This window comes from Panthera tigris, chromosome A2 (assembly GCF_018350195.1).
Source record: "Panthera tigris isolate Pti1 chromosome A2, P.tigris_Pti1_mat1.1, whole genome shotgun sequence".
NCBI lineage: Eukaryota > Metazoa > Chordata > Mammalia > Carnivora > Felidae > Panthera > Panthera tigris.
The window spans coordinates 17325840-17353168 of record NC_056661.1 but is presented as its reverse complement, the minus strand read 5'-3'; the positions used below and the strand labels follow the sequence as shown (position 1 = coordinate 17353168).

The window sequence follows — 27329 nt, the reverse complement described above, 5'->3', positions numbered from 1 at the left end:
AGGTTACAACATGTAATGGAATTCTTTGGACAGTGGTGTTTTTATTTCTTTGAATTCTCACATGCCTACCCTAATTGCCCACGACTTAAAAATGGGGGGTAAGCAAGCAGGCTACCTTTATGACACTTAACACAGAGTAGGAAAAGTTGCCTTTTTTCTCCCGACGTACATTTCCTGCCCCAGACCTGGAAACAGTAAGTTCTCAGAGCCTCCCTCCCCTTCACAACGTGGGTGGGTGCTAGGGGTGCTTGTTGCCACTGGATTTTTCATTGGTTTTAGGCCTTTTTTGTGGATATACTATACTATATCTCTTTTCCATTTTACCACTGTTCAGTTTTGTTTCCATGAATATTTTTATCTTCTTCTTATTACCCCATAAAACATCTAAAGAGCCAAATACCTGGAAATAAAACTGGTGTCATATTACTTCTGAAATGCCTGTCACCTTGCAAAACAGTTCTCAAAATACTTTTTCAGGATTTATGTATTACTTGTTTTTTTCTTCTTCAGAAATGTTATCCACTTAATCATTGTTCATTATCACCTCTGTATGGCTCTATTTTCTAGGCCAGGGAAACAAAAGACAGCTTTCTTTTACACGTGAATAACAAAACAATAATATTTCTGTGACTTTTGTTCATTCACATCATTGTCATAGATGTTTGAAAGAGCATCTAGCACATTGTTGATGCTTAGACACAAATAATTGGCAAATCTGTGCACAAGTCACTTAAGTTTTCTGTACTCTGTGCTTAATTGTACTTGTGAGATTGAGAGAATTCTAGGAGGTTTTGGGGGCTAAGAATTTTTTCTATTAAATGTTCTATCGTAGGACAGTGGTTTTCAAAGTGTGGTCCTTGGACCAGAAGTGATCCCATCATTTGGGAGCTTGTTAAGGTACAATTCTCAGGCCCACCCACCTGGAATCAGAAACTTTGGGTATGGAGCTCAGCAATCTGTGTTTTAACAGGCCCTTGCAGGTAACTTTGATGCACCCAAGATTGAGAAACATTGATCCAGGAGGGAGGGCCTAAGCCAAGTCCTGGAAAGAATGATAACTAGATACTGCAGATTCTTGTTTAGCTGATGGGCCTTCTCTTGCAGAGCCTTGCAACCAGCTTTATTGGCCACCAGAGGGCGATGTTGGAACAGGCCTGACTTTTGCGCTAGAAGGTGCCCTTGTGCCGAGATCATGCAGAATCTGCCCCCCCCCCCCCACCCCCCCCATTTTGCCCAAAGCCGACTCACCGTGGCTGTCTTCCTCACAGCACACATGCCCTCTCAGGGTCTTGCCACTTCCCTTCTCTGCCTGATTTGCCAGCTGTGGGACTCTAAAATCACTTGTGAGAGAAGAGAGTTAAAAACAAACAAACAAGAAAACTCCAAAACACAAAAATAAACCCAGTGAATTTGAATGTCTTTATTTCTCAGGGCGCGTGATTATTTAAAAATTGTGTTGTTTTCAGTGCTATAGGTGTTTAGCTGAGAAAGATTTCATTTCATGAAATGGATGTTCCTCTGAGGGAATTAGTGAAAGAAGGCAGTGTAGCATCTTTTGAATTAGGATTTACCCAGTAATGCACAGTGAACCTCTTTCTTACCCTAAAGCCTACTTATTTATTTATTTTTAAAATATTTATTTATTTTTGAGAGAGAGAGAGAGAGAGAGAGAGAGAGAGAGAGAGAGCATGAGCAGGGGGAAGGGGCAGCGAGAGAGAGGGAGACACAGAATCTGAAGCAGGTTCCAGGCTCCGAGCTGTCAGCAAAGAGCCCGACGTGGGGCTTGAACTCACGAATCGCGAGATCACGACCTGAGCCGTACTCAGACGCCCAACTGACTGAGCCACCCAAGTGCCCCAAAGCCTACTTATCTTTATGTTGTAATGTTTTTCTTTCTCCCTTCCTATGTTTCCTTCCTTCCTTCCTTCCTTCCTTCCTTCCTTCCTTCCTTCCTTCCTTCCTTCCTTCCTTCCTCTCTCCTGGGCTTGGATTCTTTTTAGACTGTTAGGTGTTATGTGTATGGTAGAATCTCAGTCTCTCTTTTATTTTCTTCTAACCTCCTTATTTTGCTTTTTTTTTTATTCTGATAAGTTTCTTATTTCTTAGATGCACAATTATTAGTCTACTAATGTCACTTAAGCTAGATTTTTATATTTTTATGTTCTACCAAGGTTACTTTATAGTTTAGTGATCAGTCTGCAGTTAATCTACAGTTAGTGTACAGATTGATCAACTATAGATGATCATTGTTAATAACAATGGAAATAATAACATTTGTTAACATTTGCATAACGCTATAGTTGGCACAATACTTCCTCCAGTATTAGTAGATTTCGTCTTCTTGATAGCCATGGGAGATAGATACTATCACATTTTTCAGGGGAGGCTGCTAAGGCTTAGAAAGCACAAGGGAGTTGGATTTGATCATTTGGTTAATAGTGACAGACCACAACTGAACTCAGATCTTCTGATTTTCAACCTCATGTTCTTTCTATGAAACCACACCATCTTCACAGATGCATACTCTGCTTAATTTAATGTCTTATAGATGCTATTTTTCAAAACTAAACATTTACTTATGTAACTCAAAGACAAAATTATTAGACATATAAATATTATTTTCAGGAAATATAAATGAGTCTTATTTCATTTGTATAAAGAGCTTGAACTTTGAACCTGAGGACTCTGCTACTAATTCATATGAATTTGTAAAGTTTTCCACTTTCTTAGGTGACTGTTTCACATCATCTCCTTTCTGTTCAAACCTCCAGCACCTGCCCTCCTGTTCATATTCTCAGCCAATGACTTTTACAACAAAGGATCAATAGACTCAGTCAGAAGAGAACTTCTGCACAGTCCCCCTGCTGCAGGTCCTCACCTACCTCCCCCCTCTGCCCTTTCCTCTGCTCTTCCTCTTGTTATGGGCGAACTGCTTTCACTTAGGGCACTGCTAGAGCCATTTTCTCTTCTGTTGCCTGCATCATCAGTTTCTCTGTTTCAACTGGGTCATTCATCAACATCAAATAGACCATAATTTTTAACTTCCTTAAAAAAAAATCAGGGGCTCCTGGGTGGCTCACTCAGTTGAGTGTCCAACTTCAGCTCAGGTCATGATCTCACCGTTAATGAGTTAGAACCCTGCATCAGGCTGTGCACCGACAGTGTTGAGCCTGCTAGAGATTCTCTCTCTCTCTCTCTCTCTCTCTCTCTCTCTCTCTCTGCTCTTCCCCAGCTCATGCTTTCTCTCTCACTTAAAAAAAAAAAAGTCCTTTCTCAACCCCATGCCCATCTCATTTGCTTCTTTTTTTCCCTGTTCCTTTGAAAAGGATGTATCTACTACCTGTCTCCTTCTTTCTTGAACCCCTTCCCATCCTACAGTAGCCCATGCCATGCCACCCAAACTGCTCCTTTTACATTGCCAAGGATGAATCCCGGATAACCCCAAGGGTTTTAGCACGGTTGACTGAAAAATGAATTGCCATCATCTGAGATTGGGAAAGCTCTAGAAAGAGTATTTTGAGGGGCACCTGGGTGGCTCAATCAGTTAAGTGTCCAGCTCTAGATTTCGGCTCAGGTCATGATCTCATAGTTGTGAGATCAAGCCCAGTGATGGTCTCCTGTCCAGCGTGAAGCCTGCTTAAGAGTCTCTCTCTCTTTTTCCAAAGAAAAAGAAAAAAAAAAAAAAGGTAGATTTTTAGAGGAATATAAGAAATTTAGGTCGAGAGTTGCTGAGCGTGAGTTACATGATAGTAGAGAAGATACCCAAGAGGAGAAGAGCAATAGACAGCTAGATAAGAGTCTGGAGTTCAGAGGAGAGTTCTGGGCTCGGGATACCAATCTGGAGGTTGTTGATATTTAAAGCTCTGGCTAAAGGAGGTAGTTGTAAAGCATGTCATTTTCAGAATGTTTCACTTTTGCCACATAAAAATAAGTTATGCTGCTCTTTTCAATGCATCCAAATGCTCCTAAATATATAGCATTTTGATTCTCCTCATCATGTATTTTAAAAATGTATGAGCAAGCTGTTCATTATCATTGGAAATGTAAATCCTTCTTTCGATTCCTTGAACTCTTATTTCTAGTCCATGTCTGTCATAGACTTTTATCTTAGAATAATACATTTTTATACTGATAGGTTTTTCTTGATTGTTATTGTGTTTTTGTAACAAAATATGTATGTAAGCTTAAATTTTAATTTAAAAAGTTCCTGTAACCATAAGGCTTTAAATATTAACTTGATCCAGAAGAAAAGTTATTATCACAGTTACTAGTAGTAGTACACAGTTGATGGCATGTGTCAGGATTTTTGGTAAATTGTTACTAACCATAAAAGTTGAATTTGGTTGGAAATGTTTTTGGGGGTCTAATAGGTTTCTCAATTAGGTCATGAATCTTTGGATAATTATTTTTTGCTAGGATGAAAGAGGGTGCAGTAATTTCTGTTCCTATTGGTTTTTGTTTTTGTTTTTAGTTAGCTTCATGCCCAGTTCAGAGCCCACCGCAGGGCTTGAACTCTTGACCCTGAGATCAAGAGTCAGGTGCGTAACCTACTGAGCCACCCAGGCGCCCCTCTCTTCCTATTTTAATAGATTCTAAAGTGAAAAAACTTTATTCACATGGCTAAGTGTGTGGGAATAGAAGTCTCTATGGAAATGTCCTCAGTTCTTTGAGTTATATGTTAAGGATTCTGTAAGTCATTATTATTAGAAATTATTTTCAATGTCGTATCAGAAGGCAACTACATTAAAACTTCTTTAAAGTTTGATGAAAGCCAAGAATTGGAAACTACCTAACCTGGAAGATGATTTGTTACTCAGTCATGAGAGAATTTACTTTTCAGGGGCTTGCTTTTGTTTCATGGATGTGTGATATTTTCTTTATACCTTCTGAGGGAAATGAGGTAGTTTTTAAAAAAAGTCTCCTGTTTGCGGGGCACCTGGGTGGCTCAGTCGGTTAAGCATCCGACTTCAGCTCAGGTCATGATCTCACAGTTTGTGGGTTTGAGCCCTGTGTTGGGCTCTGTGCCGACAGCTCAGAGCCTGGAGCCTGCTTCGGATTCTGTGTCTCCTCTGCCCCCCCCAACTTGTGCTCTTATCTCTGTCCCTCAAAAATAAATAAATGTTAAAAAAAAAAAGTCTCTTATTTCTGTATCAACATTGTTTCCCTGAGTGATGTTTATTCTCTTTGAATGCGATGATGCCTTATTCTTTTGGTGATAGTTTCCCTCAGGTATGTGGCATTACTGTCTATTTGAGATTCCTCATGACTGTTTTTTTTTTTTTTTTTTTTTTTTTTTTCCACCACCTGCCTCTGACAGGGATACAGCTGTGCTGCCAGGTGGAGTGTGGGGGCTCCCCATTCGTTCTGGAGGTTGGCACAAGGCTGACTGTTGTGGGGTGAGGGAAGGAAAGTATGGGGGAAATGGGGCCTGGCCTGGTAGCTTTTAATGGCGCTCCCATCATGCCTGCTGTCCAAGTGCAGAAGACCTTGCAGTCCTGCTTTCCTGGGCCGCCTTCGGGCTGTGGTTTCTTCTTCAGTGTGATCCCATTTGCTTCAGCTTCTTGGATATTCCTTGTAATTTCTGGTCCACTGGATGGTAACCTTCTTGATTTCTAGGTCTTTTCTTACTTTATTCTTTTGAGCCATCTTTCCTGCCATGTTTAAGTATTTGTGGTAGTATGTTGAGGATGACCTATGAACTTCATTTGGCTCTCTCTATCCATTCTCTTTTTTAATTTTAAATATGTAATTTTATTTTTTACCAAAATGGGATTGTATTGTACAAAATAATTTTGTGTAGTACAAAATAATTTTATTATTTTGCACATGTAGATTGCTAATTTACAAATATGTTAATAAATATACTTCTACAACTTCATTTTTAATGGCTAAATAGTGTTCTATTATAGAATTCTGTAACTATTAGCTACTTAAAATTTTTATTTTTTAATTTACATGCAAGTTAGTTAGCATATTGTGCAATAATGATTTCAGGAGTAGAGTCCAGTGATTCATCTCCAGTCTGTAACACCCAGTGCTCATCCCAACAAGTGTCTTCCTTAATGCCCCTTGCCCATTTAGCCCATCCCCCCCACCCACAACCCCTCCAGCAACCCTCTGTTTGTTCTCCATATTTAAGAGTCTCTTATGTTTTGTCCGCCTCCCTGTTTGCTTCCCTTCCCTTAAGTTCATCTGTTTTGTACCTTAAAGTCCTCATATGAGTGAAGTCATATATTTGTTTTTCTCTAATTTTGCTTAGCGTAATACACTCTAGTTCTATCTACATTGTTGAAAACGGCAAGGTTTCATTCTTTTTGATTGCTGAGTAATAATACTCCATTGTGTGTATGTATGTGTGTGTGTGTGTACACACACAAACCACATCTTTATCCATTCATCTGTTGATGGACGTTTGGGCTCTTTTCCATACTTTGGGTATTTTTGATAGCGCTGCTATAGGCATTGGGGTGCATGTGCCCCTTTGAAACAGCACACCTGTGTCCCTTAGTTAATTACCTAGTAGTTAGTAGTGCAATTACTGGGTCATAAGGTAGTTCTGTTTTTAACTTTTTGAGGAATCTCTATACTGTTTTCCAGAGTGGCTGCACCAGTTTACATTCCCACCAATAGTGCAAAAGAGATCCTCTTTCTCTGCATCCTCACCAACATTTGTTGTTGCCTGAGTTAATTTTAGCCATTCTGACAGGTGTGGGGTGCTATCTCATTGTGGTTTTGATTTGTATTTCCCTGATGATGAGTGATGTGGAGCATTTTTTCCTGTATTGGTTGGCCATCTGGATGTCTTCTTTGGAGAAGTGTCTGTTCAGGTCTTCTGCCCATTTCTTCACTGGGTAATTTGTTTTTTGGGTGTTGAGTTTGATAAGTTCCTTATGGATTTTTGGATACTAACCCTTTATCTGATGTCATTTGCAAATATCTTCTCCCATTCTGTTGGTTGCCTTTTACTTTTGCTGATTGTTTCCTTTGCTGTACAGAAGCTTTTTATCTTGATGAGGTCCCAGTAGTTCATTTTTGCTTTTATTTGCCTTTCTTCTGGAGGCATGTTGAGTAAGAAGTTGCTGCAGCTGAGGTCAAAGAGGTTTTAAAACGTCTGCTTTCTCCTCGAGGATTTTGATGGCTTCCTGTCTTACATTAGGTCTTTCATCCATTTTGTGTATTTTTGTGTATAGTGTAAGAAAGTGGGTCCAGATTCATTTTTCTACATATTGCTGTCCAGTTTTCCCAGCATCATTTGCTGAAGAGACTGTCTTTATTCCATTGGATATTCTTTCCTGGTTTGTCAAGAATTAGTTGGCCATACGTTTGTGGGTCCATTTCTGCGCCTGACGCCAGTCAGGCGTCCCTACTCTTAAATTCTTTAATGTGCTCTGGGGCGCCGGGGTAGCTCATTCAGTTAAGTGTCCAACTCTTTGATTTTGGCTCAGGTCATGATCTCGTGGTTGGTGGATTCCAGCCCTGCATCAGGCTCCATGCTGGGTGTGCAGAACCTGCTTGGGATTCTTTCTCTCTCCCTCTCTCTCTGCCCCTCTATGCGCCTCTCTCTCTCTCTCTCTCTCTCTCTCTAAGTAAATAAACTTAAAATTTTTTTTTAGAAGTATTATAAAATTCTTTAATGTGCTCAATTAAAACAGGACTTTTTGTTTGTTTAAGTCTTCCTTTTTGTCCTTATCTCTGGTTCCCCATCAGTGGTGTTTGGATATATTCTTTCATATTTTTTCTGATTATTTGTGTGTGCGTGTGTGTTATAATGCTATTATGCCATATTTGCTTTTCTTTTTTTCTTTTAAGTAGGCTTCATGCCCATGATGATGCCCAATGTGGGGCTTGAAGTCATGACTTTGAGTTCAAGACCTAAGCTGAGATCAAGAGTCGGATGCTTTACTGACTGAGCCACCAAGGCGACCCTGGTTTAATTTTTTTCTTAATATGGTCTGGCATTTTCCCATATCAGTACAGGAAGAGTTACCTCATTTCTTTTAAAATTGCATATTATTTCATAATTTAGTGAATCTGTCAGTGGGCATTTGTAACTTTTTAAACAGTGCCATAGTCAACATCTCATTAACATTCATATTTGTGCACTTTTATGTCTTTCTCTGAACTATGTACCTAAAATGGATTGTTGAGTTAAACAAGTATATCAAAATTTGATAGACTGCCAAGTTGTCTCATAAAAGGTTGTTCCGATTTATATTCATTGAGTGGTGTATGAGATTACCTGTTTTCTTACACTGTGCCAACACTGGCTATTAAATTTTAAAAAGATTTTATCACGCTCATGACCAGAAGATGGTATTTTTTGTAATTTGCATTTTCCTATAATCTGCATTTTATTTTATTTTTTACAATCTGTATTTTAAAATGAGGCAGATTTTTTAAAATATGTGTTCTTTCTTGAGCTAAGAAGAATAAATTTTATAAATGTACTTTGTGAGGGTAAAAGAAAATTTATGCTAAACATGTTCTATCCCATATTTGGCATAAATGTGGGATAGAACATAGTTGGTATCTCTCCGGATAAGTAAAACAGTATGTAAAGCCCTAGTATGGTACCTAATGCATGGTGGATATTCAATAAAAGTCTGTTCTCTTTCATTCCTTTATTTTCTTTTTCCTCCAGTTAATTGATAATCTCTTTTTGGTCTGCCTTGTTCTTTAGGTTTTCTGTAGTTGTTCCTCTGTTATCTGAGATAACAGAATGAAAGATATTTTCAGTGAGTTTATGTGAAAGATTTCTGCCTTGGATCTGTGGGAGTCAGAAGGTTGGACAGTATAGTTTCTTGTCTTTCAAAGTAAAATCTTGCATTTTATATTTTTGTAGCATACATTCCAGATTTTTACTTGTTTTATGAAAAATATCTCTAGGGGCACCTGGGTGGCTCAGTTGGTTGGGCGTCCAGCTTTGGCTCAGGTCACCATCCTGTGGTTCGTGAGTTCGAGCCCCGTGTCGGGTTCTGTGCTGACAGCTTGGAGCCTGGAGCCTGCTTCAGGTTCTCTCTCTCTCTCTCTCTCTCTCTCTCTGTCTCTCTCTCTCTCTCTCTCTCTATTCCTCCCTCTGCTCGCACTCTGTCTCTCTCTCTCTCTCCCTAAAATAAATAAAGATTAAAAAAAAAAGAAAAAAAAAGACAAATATCTCTGTTAAGTTCTTGAGAGGGACTCATGAGAAGCTCTTGGGTTGGCAAGCTGACCGCAGAGCTAGATGGGTTGCTGAAGTGTTAGATGTGGTCAAAGCCTTTAAGAAAAGGTTGTACATCCTTATATTCGTCTATGTAGTAACGCAATTTCATTCATGATATAGTAGAGCAAAGAAACTAGAATAACCAAAACAATTTTGGAAAAGACCCACTATAGAGGACTCACATGACCTTTTTGAAATACTGTAGATTCAGTAATCAAGACATTGTAGTATTGGAAAAATGGATAGACTTATAGGCCGGTGGAATAGAAGAGAGTGCAGAAATAGATCCACACATAGTATATGTGATTTTACTACAAAAATGCAATGGCAGTTCAGGGAATAAGGATAGTCTTTTCAACAAATTATACAGAAATAATTAGATGTCCATAGGCAAAAAATACAGATCTAGACCTGTAGCTACACCATATACAAAATTTATCATGTATCATCGGCCTTAATATGGAGCCTAAATTTGAAAACTATAATAGTTCTAGAGGAAAACGTAGGAGAAAATCCTGTGGCCTTGAGTTAGATAAAGATTTCTTAGATACCTCACTGAAAATATAAGGAAGCATGAGGGAAAAATGAAAAATTCGAGTTCATCAAAATTTAAAGCAAAAGACACAGTTAAGACAATGAAAATACGGGTAAGACACAGTTTGCAAAGCAAAAGACACAGTTAAGAGAATGAAAATTCAAGTTATAGACTGGGATAAAATATTTGCAGAATTCATCTGATAAAGGGTTGATACTTAGAATGTATAAGGAATCCTCAAAACTAAATAATAAGAAAACAACCCAAAGAAAAGTGGTCAAAAAATTTGACCATTCAATTCACTAAAGAAAGGGATGGCAAATAAACGTGAAAAGATGCTCAATGTCTTTAGTTATTAGGGAATGTGACACAACTATACTCTATCAGAATAGGTAAGATTAAAAAAAAAAGTTCTCTGCTTCCAGTAGTGCTACTGGTGACTGTGTAATCCTCACCCTCAGGAGCAACGATGATGCCCTGGACTCTTTGTGTGGGAGTTCCAAATGGCCCTGTGCCCTTGGAGCATTGGATTTGAATCACAGATACAAAATCTGTGGTGCTTAATAGTGGTTCTAATTGAATACAATGGTAATCTTTGACAATTTACAGAACAGAAAGGATTTCAGTTTGCTTATTAGGAAAGGCTCTTCTATAGTGTAGAGTCTGGGTCCTGTAAAAATGAATGACTCCGTTGTGTTCTATATTTCTGGGTTTTCTTTTATTGGATCTTTAAATTTTGGACATACATTTATCTGCTTTAAGCTCATGCTATGAAGAGTGACAAAATTCTACCTAGTTAGGTAGTGGGGAGTGTGTTTTTCATACTGCTGTCTGTCACAGCAGCTAATTATTCTTTGTGGTTGTTGCAGGTACGCCATCCTCTAAAGCAACAGGGCTAGCCAACGGTGATCATGGAATGGAAGGGAATGATACTGCGGGTAAGTGGTTCCCCGGATTCCCCAAATGTGGAGGTGAAACAGTCACAGTAAACACCTTGATGAGCTTCTTTGAGGAAGACTGTTAGGGAGGCATGTGAATTATCTCTAAGGGTTTTGTTGTTCTTGTTGGATGTATTCAAATCCAAGGCATCTGCCACATAACATCTCTAACAACAGAAGAAAGAGTGGTATTGAATATTTGTTGTAGTTGTGCCACACAAGAGCTGGATCAATCTTAAAACTACGATTATAGATGCAAACTAATCATCATCAAAATATGTTATATTGGAGGCCTTTGGCCACTACAGCTCTTTACACAGGCTTTTCCCCACTGCACTTAGCTTGCTTGCCATTGCTTGATGTTGGGAAATCTGTGAGCCACAAATTAAAAGTTCTTTCCTTTCTATTTTGCCCTCGGTCTTTTTCTCCCCACACCCCCCCCCCCACAACTGCTACTTTTGAAATCTGTCTCTAACTTTAGCTCCAGCCTATTAATTACTAAGGCTTTGATATTCTGTCAGCTGGCACTGAGTTCCTATGGGTTTCCACCTCATAACTAGCACCAGCTCTCTGACCCCAGAGCAGAATTCTCGAAGAAGTAGCAGGATCCATAGGGATGTACTGTGCAAACCTTCTCTTAGGTAGCCATTATGAGAGTCATGTTGTATTTTTATAAATAATTGCACTTTGCAGTTGTAATCAGGCTGACACTGTTGACCCAAATGAATAGACTTCTAATGGTCAAGCAAACTGTTCTTTGCAACAGAGCGTGCCCTTAACTGGGGCATAACATTCGATTCACATTGCTGCACTGGAGGCAAGCACTAGACACATACTGTGTCTGTGTTTCCCTTGTATGCATACCTCAGCCTTGAGAAGACTTTTCTTGAGCCGCCATACGATTTCTGTTTGTAAGGCTTCCAGAAAGCCTCCTCTTAGCAACAGCAATTATTCCAGGATTTATTTTTTATTCTGTGACCTTTCAAAATGTCCTCTCTATCTTTGTACCTCAGATATATTGATGGCTGGTTTCCATTTGTTGTGAATGTTAGTTTTACCCACTGACATTAACATCCTTATTAGCAGCTCATTAACTTAGAAACTCTTTACTTTAAAAGCTAAAAACAACCAGAAGTGACACTTGTCTTCCAGTTTTGTGAACAGAAATTTTTGTATTTATTTGATAACCTTTGTTGTATTATTGACTGTTTCTGTGCCTGCTTTGAAAGCAGAGTCATCTATGTAGTATAGTTTTAAGGAAACATTTATGGAAATATACCTGTGATTAAAGGAGAAGCTTGAACATGAACTTTTAAAAAATGTGTAAGTTCAGCTTTCTTTAACAAAGAGGCAGTGCCGGGGGAAGAAAAGGCTTGGAGGGGATTGATTTGATTAGCCAGTTGAAGGAGTGGATGCCATTTTCATCCAGAGAGGAAACAATTATCAAAACTAGAGTAGATTTCTTCCCCAGCAAGATGTCAAGTATGACCAGAAGAGACCCAAACTTTGGGTAGCAATTGCTTCCGATTGCCAACTCTTACTAGCACGGAAAAAATTGAACTGGAAAAACATGCAGCCTGGCCCTTACTGTTTCAAGACTTTTAGTTCCCTGGTGGCAGAAAAGAACCCAGGGATTTATGAATTGCCCACTGACATGATGGCAGCCGGTAGAGTATGGTTTGCATACCTGGGAAGATGTGTGTGTTCTGAATTTGACCTTTTGAAAATATGCATGTTTCACTGGGGGGTGGGAATGAGTAGGGAGGGGACAAAGAGTGCATGTTTTTGGAGCATGATGTGACCTCATTCTGATTTGGCCATTACTAACTAGAGCACATAGCTCAGTGCCATTTTGAAAAACTCCCATTTCTGTTTTATTCAGGATGTTGTCTCTAGTCCTAAGAGCAGACCAGCTCCGCTGATAGCATATAAAGGGTGTATGAGCATCTTGCTATGTTGAACTTGCTGTTTACTAATGACCTGTGCTTTTCTGCCCTTTCCTTCCCCTTCCTACTTCTTCCTCCCTTTCTATTTTTCTCCTCCTAGAAGCCTAGCGTGTCTCTCCACACTGGGGCTGCTGCAACACCAGACCAGTGATCTTTCCTAAGCACCGTTACACTTCTAAAACCTGCAGCATTTTGCAGAGCTTTGCTTTTCCTTCCTGGACACGATGTAGAAGAAGCAGAGGGTAGTTCTTCGGGGCCTTTTCTGCTGCTGCCTGAGCAAACCACCTGCTTCCTCTTGTGCTCTGCAGGGCTTGATGGAACCTCCTTTCCCTTTGTGAGCACAGAGTACAAGATGAATCCTTGGGCATCTAATGTCTTTTATTTCTTGTTCTTTTTGAAAACTCATTTTATCATTTCATTCAAATCTCACATTTTTCTTTTTTTTTTTAAACATTTTGAGTTGGCCTTTTCCATGTGTTTTTTTCAGCTCTTCAGAATGAATCAGGATATTGTAACACCAAATGAGAACGTGTGCTTTCATAAAGGGATTGAGTCCACCAGTACTGCAGTGACCCTCCCTTTTCCTCTCCCTCCCCTCTCCCTCTGTGAGCTTGCTTTTAGGGAAGTGCAGTCTTTCAGGCTTACCTCTAATTCTCTCCACCTTACTAAAATCTGAATAACGATAGCTATTTTAATGTAGAGTAGCTCTGACTAAACTTTGAAAAGTACTTCCTCGAATTAAATCATCTTTTGTTATTTGTAAGTTGGGCTGAAATTGTTTTTATTACGAAATGACGGTTTATTTGTCTAGAGGCTTAGATTCTCTTGAAAATCTGACAACCTTTTATTGTGTATGAAATTTTATAACCAAAGTTACTTTCATAACATGATCATGAACTATCAAAATAAGAATTGAGAAGTTTAAGAAAGTGGAATCCTGTATAGACTACTGGGATGTTGATACAGATAGAAACAACTTTTTCTGTAAAAACATGAGAATGAAAGTATATTGCAATTCACTGAACAACTACAACCAACTTATCAGGTTTCTAATGACGTGGTTTTCAGATTGGATGCAAACTCTGTTCAGGTAGTGTCTTGAATCCCTTTGGTTTCTGGAGAAGCCTTTTTACAGCATTCCAGGGGGACTGGTGGATCACATGGGAAGACCTTTACAAATTAGCATTTATACTCAGTGCGTTCTGAGGATTGTCCCAATGAGACCTTTTTTTTTTTCCTTTTTAAGTTTATTTTACTTATTTTGAGAGAGAGGGAGAGGGAGAGAATCCCAAACAGGCTCTGCACTGCCAGCACAGAGCCCAATGGCACTTTCTTAAACTTGTTCCTTGTTTTCCCACACTAATAGCTAAAAAATCTAGAAGAACTATTTGGGAAAAGTACTGTGGAGCTTTTCAGATAATAACCTTTGATTGGATTTTTAGCAGAGAGATTTTTAGAGAATATAATACCTGGGCCAAGGTTTGAAATCTTACAGGAGTTCTGGCTTAAGAACCAGAATGTGAAACGCTCCAGGTTTCTGTCCTCTAATTGATTATGCAGGTTGTCACAGTCAACCAAATTATTGATTGTTCTGGATTAAGATAAATAATTGGCACTAGATTCTAGGTAGATTTTGAGATGTACATTATTTTAGATCCTCTGACACAAAACTACTTTTGAGATGGAAAAACCAGAATATTATGAAAGTTTAAACCGAGTCCCTGCAATGACTTCTGGAATTCAGGAAGCATTCCCTCTTCTGGTCACAAGCAGGAGCTTGCTCCTCTGCCAGGAATTCCTTCTGTGAGTTCTTGGAGAAAAGACACTTAGAGGAAGCACATTTGAGGGACGTTGCTTATGCTTACCTCTGAAGCAGTTGATAAAATATAAAACTCTTAACTGTAGGAGAGCACCCATCAGATAAAACCTAGCACTTGCCCTTTGGTGTGCAGTTAGTTGTTCAGTATGTGTTTTGGTTTTCTGTGTTTGTTTTGGTTTTGGTTTTTTGGCTAGGAACTTTGCAAAACTGGCAGTGCTAACTTTTAAGGATCGACTTTGACCTTTTTCTAACTGTTCTAACCAGTCTCTACAGCTTGTGCAAGTGACAGGTGGCTGGAGAAGCCCAGGGCCACCCTACTGTGGCAGTGGTTGAAGGGACACACTCACGCTCCATTGCTGACACTGATTTATTCCATTTTGGTTTCCATTTTGCTTTGTTTTTGTTTGACTCTTTTTCCCCAAATATGTTTTTTTATTTATGGAATTGAAAATTTCCCCTAATAACAGCTAAAATTCCATGTACATTGTTAGCTCTGTTTCTCTTGGATGTTTCATGTTGCTTCAGTATAGCTTTGTACAAAGTAGCCAGTTCTGTAAGGATATGCTGTGTTGTCATCATGGGCGTACCTGAGTGTGAGGTTACCAGACTGGTCAGGTTGTTCTATTGAAATATGTTTCTTATTTGTAATCTTTCTCTTTCTCTCTCTTTTTTCTTCTTTCGCCCAATGTTGAAGATGTAGAACTTTGTTTATAAATAACATTTTATATAACCTCATTCATGCACCTGAGTTTATACTTTTTGTGACTTTAGACTATAACAGTTTGTATTTGGGGACATTTTAATGTGATCATTGTGCTAATAAATAAATTACACTAATAAACATCTTACATTAACACCTTACAGACTGGATTTTGGTTGGAGTCTTAATTACTGAAGTATGATGTGACTAAGACATGAGTTTGGCAAATAAAGACTTGAGGAGTGAATTCTCAGTCTAAGCTTCTGATCCCACCCAAAATAATTTCATAGTTGTATGGGCATTTTACTCTTTGCCAGACATTTTCATTTTCACTTACGTATCTTTGATTCTCAGAATAACTCCTTTTCATCCAGAATCTGTATTAGGTAAGCCCAAATGACTGATATTTTATGGTATCTGCTGAGAAAAACAGTTGGCAGAGTGGCAACATGCAGTTAATCCAAAAGAGTTTCATGGCATATCAATTATTGTTCAATACCTTCTAAGACTACATGTGTGTGCTTAGTTTAGTCCAGTTAAAATTCAGGTTCACAGTCTTCCTAAAATGCCTTCTGAATTATCATTTGAAACTGTTACATTCAACGACATTTTAATTTTGTAACTTTATTATTTGATGATCTCTAGTATGCTGCTTCTGGGAAGAATTCAACAGAATGCCCAATTCCCTACCCATTTCTGGGTTACTGTTTCTTTACAGTAGGTAGATTTGCAAATGCAATATGTTGACTGAACTAAGACATTGAAAAGATTCTATGCCAAAGGTAATTTGCATGGTATAAAGAACATTTTTCAGCTTGGCACATTGTTTACTAAGAAAGTTCAATTTAATGTCCTTAGGTTTCCCTGTGTGTATGTGTTTGTGTGTGTGTGTGAGAGAGAGAGAGAGAGAGAGAGAGCGTGCGCGCCTACATGAGCAAGTGGGGAGGGGGTCAGAGGATCTGAAGTGGGCTTTTTGCTGACAGCAGATCGCCTGATACAGGATTCGAACTCATGAACTGTGAGATCATGACCTGAGCCAAAGTCGGATGCTTAACCAATTGCCCCCCGACCCCAGTTTTTAAGATTTTATTTTTAAGTGATCTCTACACTTACCATAGGGTTTCAACTCACAACCCCAAGATCAGGAGCTCCACCGACTGAGCCAGCCAGGCTCCTGCTTAGATTTTCTTTTATTAAGAAGGCTTAACAATCTATTCTTATGTTTAAAGCACAAGAATTTAAACACTATAAATAATAATTCATAGTCCTGACTAACTTCTTATAAGTATGCTAGGATTAAAGGTTTTGGTGATCAGGACAATTCTTAGATCTTACTAGTGTATTCATTTTGATGAAAGTGAGATGAAATCTGGCTACTGTTGGATTCTTCCCCTTGTAGACCTGATAATACATTGGAGCTGGAAGCCTAGAGAGGGTTCTGGACAAAGACATAGGACTGGTGGGGCAGGCACAGAATGTCAGCTTCATTTCTAAGTCACATGTAAGAGTGGATTATCCTCAATTTTATATTGATGCTGTTTCTGTTACAGTGAAAGCTTAACAAGACTTAATCACAAATTATTTGTGGAATAAATGTCTGTGCTACCATGGAGGCTAAGCTAGATGCAGTACACTAAGTCCTCCACAAATGGCAGTGTTACTGGTGGTTTCCATAATGAACTGATGAGGTGGGTTTTTATTGTGAGAACTGTTCTGAACGTGATGTGATATCTGGTCATATCAACAGGGGAAGATGAAACTGCTAAACTGCTTTGTTGGAATGTCCTGGCACAAATGATGTCCTAGGGGTTTCATCACTGTCTCCTGTAGCATCAGATAGAATGCAAGGAATTTAGCATTAGAAAAATTCTCAGGAACCATAAATGTGAAATCTTAGCAGAAAAATAAATCTGTAATGTTAGAATTTCTGAGCAGCTATTGTAACCAACCTCTAAGTTGGCATTATAACTTATAAATGAAGCCCAAACATAAAGCTGCACGATGTGTTCCTAGATATAGACATGGCAAGACCTCCTTTTCCCTGCCTCATCCCCAAATCCTGGAAACAAAAGTTTAATTACTTTCTTTCATTTTCCAGATACAAGTTGCATGTTGGAGACACATCAGTAAGATACAAACACCTAATGTTTCTTAAAGTTTTTTTGCTTCATGGTTTTCTGATAAAGATGTAGAACTTCTCAGAAAACTCCACATATACCCATTAATACAACATGTTACATTCACTTTTAGGGTATTGAGGACTCCCTTGAAACCAGCTCATGCACTGAGCGTTTAATTGTACAGTGAGCCATTTGATTTCAGTGTCTTTTGGAACTTGGTATTGAATAAGACCAAATAGCTTCTTCCTGAGGTTTTCGTGAATCCATTATTCTGATATGCTTTTTATAAAAAAAATTTTTTTTTAAGAAAATTTTACAAACCTTTGTGTCAAGGGCTGACTTTCAGTAGATCACAGCGAGGGAGCTGCTCTGCTACGTATATAACCCTGACCCAGAAGCAGGTCGTCTACTCTGACATACTTAAAAAAAATTTTTTTTACATTTATTTATTTATTTTTGAGAGACAGAGAGAGAGAGAGCACAAGCGGGGGATGGGCAGAGAGGGAAGGAGACACAGAATGCAAAGCAGGCTCCAGGCTCTGAGCTGTCACCACAGAGCCTGACGCGAGGCTCCAACCCACAAACCATGAGATCATGACCTGAACCGAGGTCAGAAGCTCAACCGTCTGAGCCACCCAGGTGCCCCTCTGATATACCTTTTAAACCATAACTTTGTTTATATAATTTGCTTCTTTTTGTGGAATGAAACTCTACCTTATGACAACAGGCATATGTAGATATAGAATATTTTTCTTTTATTTGTAATTTCATAAGTAATATACGAGTACATTCTCCTTTCTTATAAAATGAAAGCATTTATAGATACAGCCGTACTGTATCAGAGACCAGAGGATTTTTACTCAAAGAACTAATATTCACACACAGCTTCTGTAAGTTGATCTTGTATTTTTACCTGAATGTAGACTTGAACAGATTTTTCTGATGAAAAAATCTCATGAATGATAAGGATAACTGTCCTCTGTATAGCATATTGGAGTTTATTAACTCTTTCGAATGTATAACAGTATATCCATTTTTCATTTGAAGAAGTTGAAGTTAGGTTAATGATAGAACTCAAACTCAAACGTAGGCTGATGAGCCCTATGCTCTTTCTAACACAGCCTGTCATATCACAGTGGGTCTTCTAAGTGCTAACGAAGTTCACAAAGGTAGTTGGAAGGAACGGACCTTTAAAGGCCTGTGTTTTTGTTTTTAAGTTTGTTTATGTGTTTATTTATTTATTTAGAGATGGTGAGGGAGGGAGGGACAGAGAGAGAGGAAGAGAGAGAAAGAGAAAGAGAAATCCCAAGCAGGATCCTTAGTGTCAGTGCAGAGCCCGATGTGGGCTCAAACCCACGAATTGTGAGATCATGACCTGAGCCGAAATCAAGAGCCAGGAACTTAACCGACTGAGCCACCCAGACGCCTCTAAAGGCCTGTTTTAAAGGCCTTTTTTAGTCTCTACTTTCTGGGAGAAAATCCAGGCTGAGGCAAGGGCTTTGTGTATAGGTAGTTTATTTTGAGAAGTGATCCCATGGAAAAAAAGAGGAGACCAGGAAAAGTGAAATTGGAAAGAGGACAAGCCGATATGAAGAAGTATCACTAACTTAGTCACTTCTGTGGACAAAGGGGCCTTAATTCTGTGCCATCTCTCAGTTAACTGTTGTACTTCTGGGTTTGCACTTGTGCAGGGCCAGACTGCAGATGACTCGTCTCTGGCATCAAGATGATGTGAGGCAGAAAACTCTGGTTTGGTTGAAATAAAGTGCAGTCAAATCACACCTACATGCACCTGGATGCTGCAGTTATAGGTAGAGTGAAAGATGGACTTTTAAGGAGGATTGGGTACAAGAGGTGTCCAGTTAACCCAATAGATTAATTCAACAGAAGATTTATCTGCTTATGCCTTATTATAAGGAATAAGGTCCTTGAATTCTATAGAAGGAAATTTGAAGGAATTTCATCTATCATGGAACTAATTTCCCAAGCCTAATTGTTAGAAACTATATAACTAATTATATAAGTTACAAAAATTATTTCAGGAATTTCCAATCTTAGTGTTTTCTTCTTGAATCAGTTTCAGTAGTAACTGCCTTTTAAGGAATTTGTCCATTTCATCTGTAGTTTGTTGTTGTGCCATTGTTTCTAATTTTTGCTTATAAACCCTTTTATTTCTGCAAGATTGGTGTTGATATCTCCTCTTTCATTTCCGAGTTTAGTAATTTGAGTCATATCTCTTTTACTGATCAGTTACAGTTACAAAAGTGTCAAATTTTGTTGATCTTTTCAAAGTATCAACTTTTGGTTTTGTTGTGTTTTCTGTGTACTTTCTTCTTTGTTTCATTTATTTCCAGTCTCATTTGTATTATATCCTTTCCTCTACTTGCTTTGCATTTAGTTTGCTTTTCTTCTAGCTTCTTAAGGTGTAAAGTTATGTTACTGATTTGTGATTTTTTTTTTTACCCCCCTTTAATGTAAGTACTTATAGCTATAAATTTCCCTCTGAGCACTGCTTTAGCTGCGTCTCCTAAGTTTTGGTGTGTTATGTTTTCATTTTCATTCGTCTTATTTTCTAATTTCCTTTATGACTTTTTTGACCTATTGGTAATTTAAGAGTATGTTGTTAATTTCCACATGTCTATGAATTTCCCAAACTGCTTTCTGTTGTCATTTCCTAATTTCATTCCATTGTAGTTGGAGAACATATTTTGTATTATTTCAGTGCTTTTAAATATATTCAGGCTTGTTTTATGGCCTAACATATGGTCTGTCCTAGAAAATGTTCCATGTGTACTTGAGAAGAATGTATATTCTGCTGTTGTTGCATGGAGTGTTCTAAAAAATGTCTGTTAGATCTACTTGGTTTATAGTGTTGTTCAGGTCCTCTATTCCTATTCTGTCTAGTTCCATTAATTATTGAAAGTGGGGTATAGTTCAATGGTTGAACTATCTTCTCAGTTTGGTTAGTTTTGATTCATATATCATCTATTCATATATATTCATATATGTAAATATATATATTCACATATTTTAGGACTCTTATCCTAATGTTTTAAAGGAGAATTTTGATAATATAATTAACTCATATGATTTTTACATTGCTCACAGATTAATTCCTTTGAAAAATTCTAGAGTGTGGATAAAAGGATGTATACAGACGATTACTACAACCATGAGTCTCTAGGAGCTTCTAAAGCAGCAGTGAAATGTCAGTCACTGGTAGGAAGATTTAAAGTGCTTTTTCAAAAGATGACTTTTTTTTTCTTTCAAAATCCAACCACTTTTTTTTTTTTTTGGTAAAAATAGAAAAATCTAACCTAAAATTCATGTGGAATCTCAAAGGACCCTAAATAGCCAAAACAATCTTGAAAAAGATAAAGTTGGACGTTTCATACTTCTTGATTTCAGAACTTAATTGCAGTGTTACAGTAATCTAGGTCCTAGCCTAGACGAAAATAGACATATAGACCAAGGAATACAATAAAGAGCCCAGAAATAAATCCTTGCAAATATGGTCAAATGATTTTAAACAAGAATGCTAAGACCATTCAATGGGAAAAGATAGTCTTTTCAACAAATGGCATTAGGACAACTGGATACCTACACGCAAAAGAGTGACATTGGACTCTTACTTTATACCAAATGCAAAAATTAACTTAAAATGCATGAAAGACCTAAATATAAGAGCTGAAACTATAAAACTCTTAGAAGAAAACATGGGGCAGAAACTTGACATTGGATTTGGCAATGATTTCTTGGATGTGACACCAAAGCATACCACAAAAGTAAAAATAGATAAGTTAGACCCCATAAAAATTAAAAACTATTGTGCATCAGAGGATTCTATCAGTAGAAGGCAGCCCATAGAATGGGAGAATGTATTCGCAAAACGTATCTGAACAAGAGATTAATATCCAGAATATATAAAACACTCCTACAGCTCAACAACATAAAAACAAGATTAAAATGCGTAAGGGATGTGAATAGACAGTTCCCCAAAGAAAATCTACAAATAGCAATAAGCACATGAAGAGATGCTCAACATCACTAATCATTAGGAAAATGCAAATGAAAATCACAGTGAGATACCACTTCACACCCGTTAGGGTGGCTATTATCCAAAAAATCCAAAGAAACAGAAAATAACAAGTGTTGGTAAGGATGTGGAAAAATGAACTCTTGTGCACGATTGGTAGGAATGTAAAATGGTGCGACCACAATGGGAAGTGGATTGGTAGTTTTATAAAAATTAGAAATAGAATTACTGAATTATCTAGCAATCCCACTTCTGAGTCTATGCCCAAAAGGATTGAAAGCAGAGACTCAACATAGTAGCATTATTCACAATAGCCAAAAGGTAGAAGCAACCTGTATGCTCACTGATAGATAGATGGATAGTTGGATGGATGAATAAAATGCATTATATACATACAGTGGAGTGATATTCAGCCTTAAAAAAGGAAGAAAAGTCTGATACATGCTCCAGCACAGATGCACCTTAAAGACATTGTACTAAGTGAAATAAGCCAGTTAAAAAAAACAAATACTGATTCCACTTATATGATTACTCTTACATGAGGTTCCGTATATAAATAGTCAAATTCTTAGAGGCAGAATTGGGTAGAGTTTCAGTTTTGCAAGATGAAAAAAGCTGTGAAGATGGATGGTGGTGATGTTTGCATAACATTATGAATGTACTTAATGCTACTGAACTGTATACTTAAAAATGGTAAAAAAAAAAAAAAAAAGGTAAAGATAAATAAGCTAGCTCAGTGAAAAAGATGATTTTCAAATTAACCATCATGTGCACTACAGACCTCTTTAGAATTACAGTAATGCTTTATTATTAGCTGTCTTGTGGCTTTTATTTTTCATCTGTACAGTTGCAGAGAATAATACACAAATATGTAAACATTACTTAAATGTTAAAGAGTTACAAGGAACATTTGATAAGAACAGATGTGTAATAATGGTTAAATACCATGAGGAGGTTGGATGAGAACTAGTGAAATTTGAAATTAGAGCTTGAAATCTCCATTTGGATATAAAGTTGCCACCTCATTTGAGGTGTGGTAAACTGAACTGATCCCCACTCCCCCACCCCCCCACCCCCGCCCAAATCAAAACAAAACAAAAACCTGCTTCTCCATTCATTAAATGGAAATATAATGTTCTCTTAGTTGTCTAAACTTTTGCAACTCTTTATCTTGTACCCCACATCTAATTTGGCAGAAAAATGGACCCGTGAGGTGCCTGGGTGACTCCGTAGGTTAAGTGTCTGACTCTTGATCTTGGCTGAGGTCATGATCTCACAGTTTCATGAGTTTGAGCCCCATGTCAGGTTCTGTGCTGACAGCACAGAGCCTGCTTGGGATTCTCTCTCTCTGCTTCTGCCCCTCCCCACTCATGCTCTGTCTCCCTCAAAATAAGTGAATAAACTTAAAAAAAAATTTTTTTTTAAAAGAAAAGAAAAATCTACCTGTTACCTGACTACTTCTCACCACCTCCACTGCATTTTCCCTGATTGGAGCCACCCTCTCTCACCTTGACTACTGTAATAACCTCCCAAATTAGTCTTGCACCTTCCATTTGTTTGCTCCCTATAGTGTATTCTCTTGTTACTCTTTTGCTTAAAACCCTTCCAGTGGTGTCCCGTCTCAAGGTAAAAGCCAGAGTCCTTACCAGTCACCGCAAGGCTTTATGATACCCCGCCAACCCTCCCCTTTGCTAACTCTGCTTCATTGCTGTTCTTAGTACTGTAACTGAAGAAACCAGGTGGGCCTTTATCTTGAGCTCTGAGTCCTGGCTGTTTTCTCTTGATTGTTCTTCCCTCAGATATACTCATAGTTCTCAGTATACCTTTTCAGTGAGGGCTTCTCTATTCTAAAATTGTACCTCTTCCATTTTTTTCTCCCGACTTCTCTGCTTTCATGTTCTTCATGGTACCTGTCACTTATAATTTGTACAGTTTAATTATTTATCTTGTTTATTCTCTGACTTTCCCCACTAGAAGATAAATATTATGACAGGGATAGGGTTTCTGTTTTGGTCACTGATGGGGCCCAGCACCTAGAACATGTCTGGCACATGGTACGTGCTCAGCAGCTATTGGATGAATCATCTTGTTGAATGTGTAAACAAACAAACAAACAAACAAACAAAAAGCAACTCTGAAGGAAAGAAACGTGGTTCTGAGAAAGTCTGTCCTAAATTGGCAATCGTATTTGTACTGAGATGGAAAGGAAGTAAAGTAGGTGAAGGGGTGGAGGTTGGAAGGGTGCACTGATTGAGGCACTGATTAAAGCAGAGAGAAGAGCTAGCGTGCTCTCTCTCTCTCTGTCTCTCTGTCTTTAATGTTTATTTATTTTGAGAGAGAGAGAGCAGGGGAGGGGCAGAGAGAGGGAGAGAGAGAACCCAAAGCAGTCTCTGTATTGCCAGCTTGAACCCACAAACCATGAGATAACGACCTGAGCCGAAATCAAGAGTCGGACGATCCCCCAGAAGAGTTCTCTTTCTGGCAGTGGAGGGGTATTTCTGCCATTGCATACTTCCTGCTCGTTCTAAAGGATATCGGGACTTTCCCCTATAGATATTTTGCTGTGTTTCTGCAGCATGTAAGAAATGAAGCAGGCATTTTTTTAATGTATCCAGGATACAGATATATCCTCTTCTGTCTTTGGAGGCAAAGCCCAAGTATGTGTTACTGGTTTACTGTCATATCCCTGAGCATGTGAAGCTTACAATGACTTGCCATCTCCCTCTTTATCTATCACATTTTCATGTCTAAAACTTTGTCACTGAGGTTGAAAAGAATTTTTGTAGTTAATAATTAAGCCTTGTACTATGATCTTTCTATGCTACTGAAAAAATTACAAGCTCCTGTCTAGACATAATGACTGTTGTGTTCAATGAGCTATGGGCCACCTTGCTATTTTATGTGTAAACAGAAAAAGATGATCTGACTTGAATTTTGTATATTGTTGATGTAACATAAGTAGTTTGGTCATCTCCTTTCTTTTCTCTAAACCAGCATTTTTCTCTGAGCATGTGGTTCTTTCTGTTGGTTACATGAGAAAAGAAAGTGAAGAGCAAGGCCAATATAATTGCAGTCTAGTTATCACTACATGTCTTTTTGGAAACAAGTTCGTCCTAGTGATTTGTGTAGATTCAAGAACGCTGTGGGAAGAGCAGACATAGATCTTCCTCCGAGCTTGGCTCTCTTGGGCAAGTTATTTGCCCTCTTTGAGCTGAAGTTTCTTCCTCTATGAAAAGAGAACTAATAATAGAAGAATTGTTTGGGTTAAAGAAGAGAAAACAATTTCAGTGCTTTGTAACATGGATGAAGGAGTTAATAAATGTAAGATGATATTAGGATGATGATTAATGTCCACATTGAAAGCCTTTACAGGTTCAACCCAGGAACTGTTTTTGCCAATAAATCACTGTTTGGCCATCAGTCCCTTTTCCTATTTAGATGATTATATAACAGTATTTTAATTGGATGTAACTAGAACATGTCTGCTGTCCATTGTGTCTTTGGAGATGCTCTATTTCTAGAGGACAAAATTGAAGGTGGCTCTTTAAAAGAATTCCAGGCAAACGGAAGACTTTTGTGTCGTGTGAGAAAATTAACTTAGGACTTCGTCACTGCAAAAACCCGGCATGGCTGGTTCTCCAGTAGGCTTTAAGCAATTTAAAATGAGAGGAGAAGACATAAAGCTGTGCAAACTGTAAATCTAAGTATTGACATAGATCCCCTGCAGGTCTTTATTGAGGAGTTCTGCTTTCTGCTGAATAGCAGTTAGTATTTCTGGCCTTCGGTTTTTCTGTGTAAAATAGACAGGTGTTCTGTTGTTGAAGCAGCTGCTGCTGTTATTGGTGCTGAGCAGCGAAGATACAGTATGTTCTTTTATGCATATGATAGCCTTTTAATTAGAAATTAACATGTGCCTTCTGATTTATTCTCTTTGGCTTAAATATCTTTCTTTTTCCCATTTAGGCTATCTCACAGTTCTTAACTCTTTCATTATCCGTATCAGCTAGTGTCTGATCAGGAGACAGAAAAGACACAGTAATTTAAACAGGGAATTAAAGGGTATTTAAAGGGCAATTAGAAGGTATTTAAATTTAAACAGGAATTTAAAGGGTAAAGAAAACTCTAAGAATACAAGAATAGCAGATATAGGGAACGGTTAACTACCTCCAGGACTCAGAATACACAAGGAAGGAAAAATGTGAAGAGTGCTCTTCTCACCCAAGGCTAGTTTCTTATCTTAGATGTCTTCATTGGATGGTAAAGATGTTTGTTGAGGTGCTGTAAGCCAAGATTGGCAAACAGGAAACTGTACATGGAGGTACTGCTAAATCAGATAGCCAGCTTTGGGTCGCTGGTGGAACTTGCTTGGGAAGATGCTCATGTGAGTGCCCACTAAAACACCAGTAGAGCACCTTGGGAGCAAGAAGATAGAAAAGCACACAGGAAGCAAGAAGAGAAGCCCTTCCTCCAGCACCCTCTACTAAGCTGGTATACCAACTGATAAAGGAGAAACATTTACAGGGTCCAGCTCCATTATCACAAGCAAGGCAGTAAAGGGGAGATTTGAGTCTAAGAGGCAATACTTGGTAACTGGTGCAGTCTACCCCTTTGGCTACTTAGCTTCCATATGCACTTTTCAACATACATATGAGTGCTCATGTATCAATGGAACAAGGCTTACATTTCCATTTAACAAGCTAGAACTATCTCTCATATGATGAAGAAGCTCTCATCCTTTTCCCAAATGACAAGATGCTTAGTCACTATAGTCATTATATCCATTGCTGGACACGTTATTCACTCCTCAAATCACAGCTCGCTGAATATTCTATTGTCAAGAGACTGATTGTGAAGTTAAGCTTTGGTAACTTATAATAATGGAAAGAAGGAAGAGAAGAAGAAAATGGTTATACTATACAAATAAGCACAAAACATAACAAAGAGAAAATATGCCAAGCCTTCAAAGTTCTCATTTCTGTAATTAGTAATGAGACCATAATTGATGTCTATGTCTTCTTTTACCATTTCCCTTGCCCTCAGCCAGAATCTCAGCTGATTGAAGTTCTTTATCTGGCAAGATGACCCAAACTTTCAAATTTTCATTTGTTTAGTAGTTTGGCCTTTTTTGGGCAGCTCTAGTTTTCCATTAACCTTATTATTAGTGTGGAAGTATTAGAGGTATCCCAATGAATCCCCTGGGTTCCAGACATAGTCTTCCTTCCTTTCATTGTGTAGCAGCAATCCAATTTCCCCTTGATAATCAGGCTCTCTCATTCCAGCCAGTAGAGTAATCCCCTTTTCTGCCTTTTGGTTCAGTGGAATAAAGAGTCCCAAATGGCCAGGTGGGAGTCTCATTTTGTAGTTCAATTGAACCGTTGTTGTGTATGCTGGTAGATACATTACTTCCTAAGGGACTAAGACCTTCAAATTAGGACATCTCAAAGTTGTCAGGAGTGGAAGCAAAAATTCTATGAGTGGGTTATTGGATAGAATAGTGACTCCCCTTGATTTCCAGACCCATATATTATCTGGCCTCTAAAGGTCTTTGATTCAAAGCATTCAAAGTAATATCCCATTTTTTTAGGATATGGTCTTTCAACTGTAAATGTAAGTGGGTCTTCACTAAGCAATTCCATCTTTTAATTAGGCCAAGCCATTCTGGGTGATGGAGTGTAATAGTACCAGTTAATTCCATGGGCATGAGCCCATTTTTTCACTTCGCTGTAAAATGACTTTCTTGATCAGAGGCAGCCCTGTATAGAATGTCATGTTGGTGGAACGAGCATTTTGTGAGTCCATAGGTGGTGATGCTGGCAGAAACATTATAGGCAGAGAAGGTAAATTTATATTCAGAATACATGTGCATTCCAGTAAGGATAAATCTCTGCCCCTTCTACATAATGGGAGATGTTTAGTACAATCAGCTTGCCACCAGCTGGCAAATACTGGGAGGCTTAGTGTTGGTCTGTGCAATTGACAGATTAGACGCTTGGCAGTAGCTTTAGCCAGGTGAACCTTACTTAAGGGAAGACCATG

The 27329-nt window shown here is 38.3% G+C and overlaps 1 protein-coding gene across 1 annotated transcript in view; it reads left to right on the top strand.

Annotated features, from left to right (window-relative positions):
• MAP4 (microtubule associated protein 4) overlaps window positions 1–27329 on the top strand; it is a 193728-nt gene that overhangs the window by 76314 nt on the left and 90085 nt on the right. The window contains 1 exon segment of the mRNA XM_042978817.1: window positions 10604–10672. Within this exon segment, the coding sequence (XP_042834751.1) occupies window positions 10604–10672 (69 nt within the window).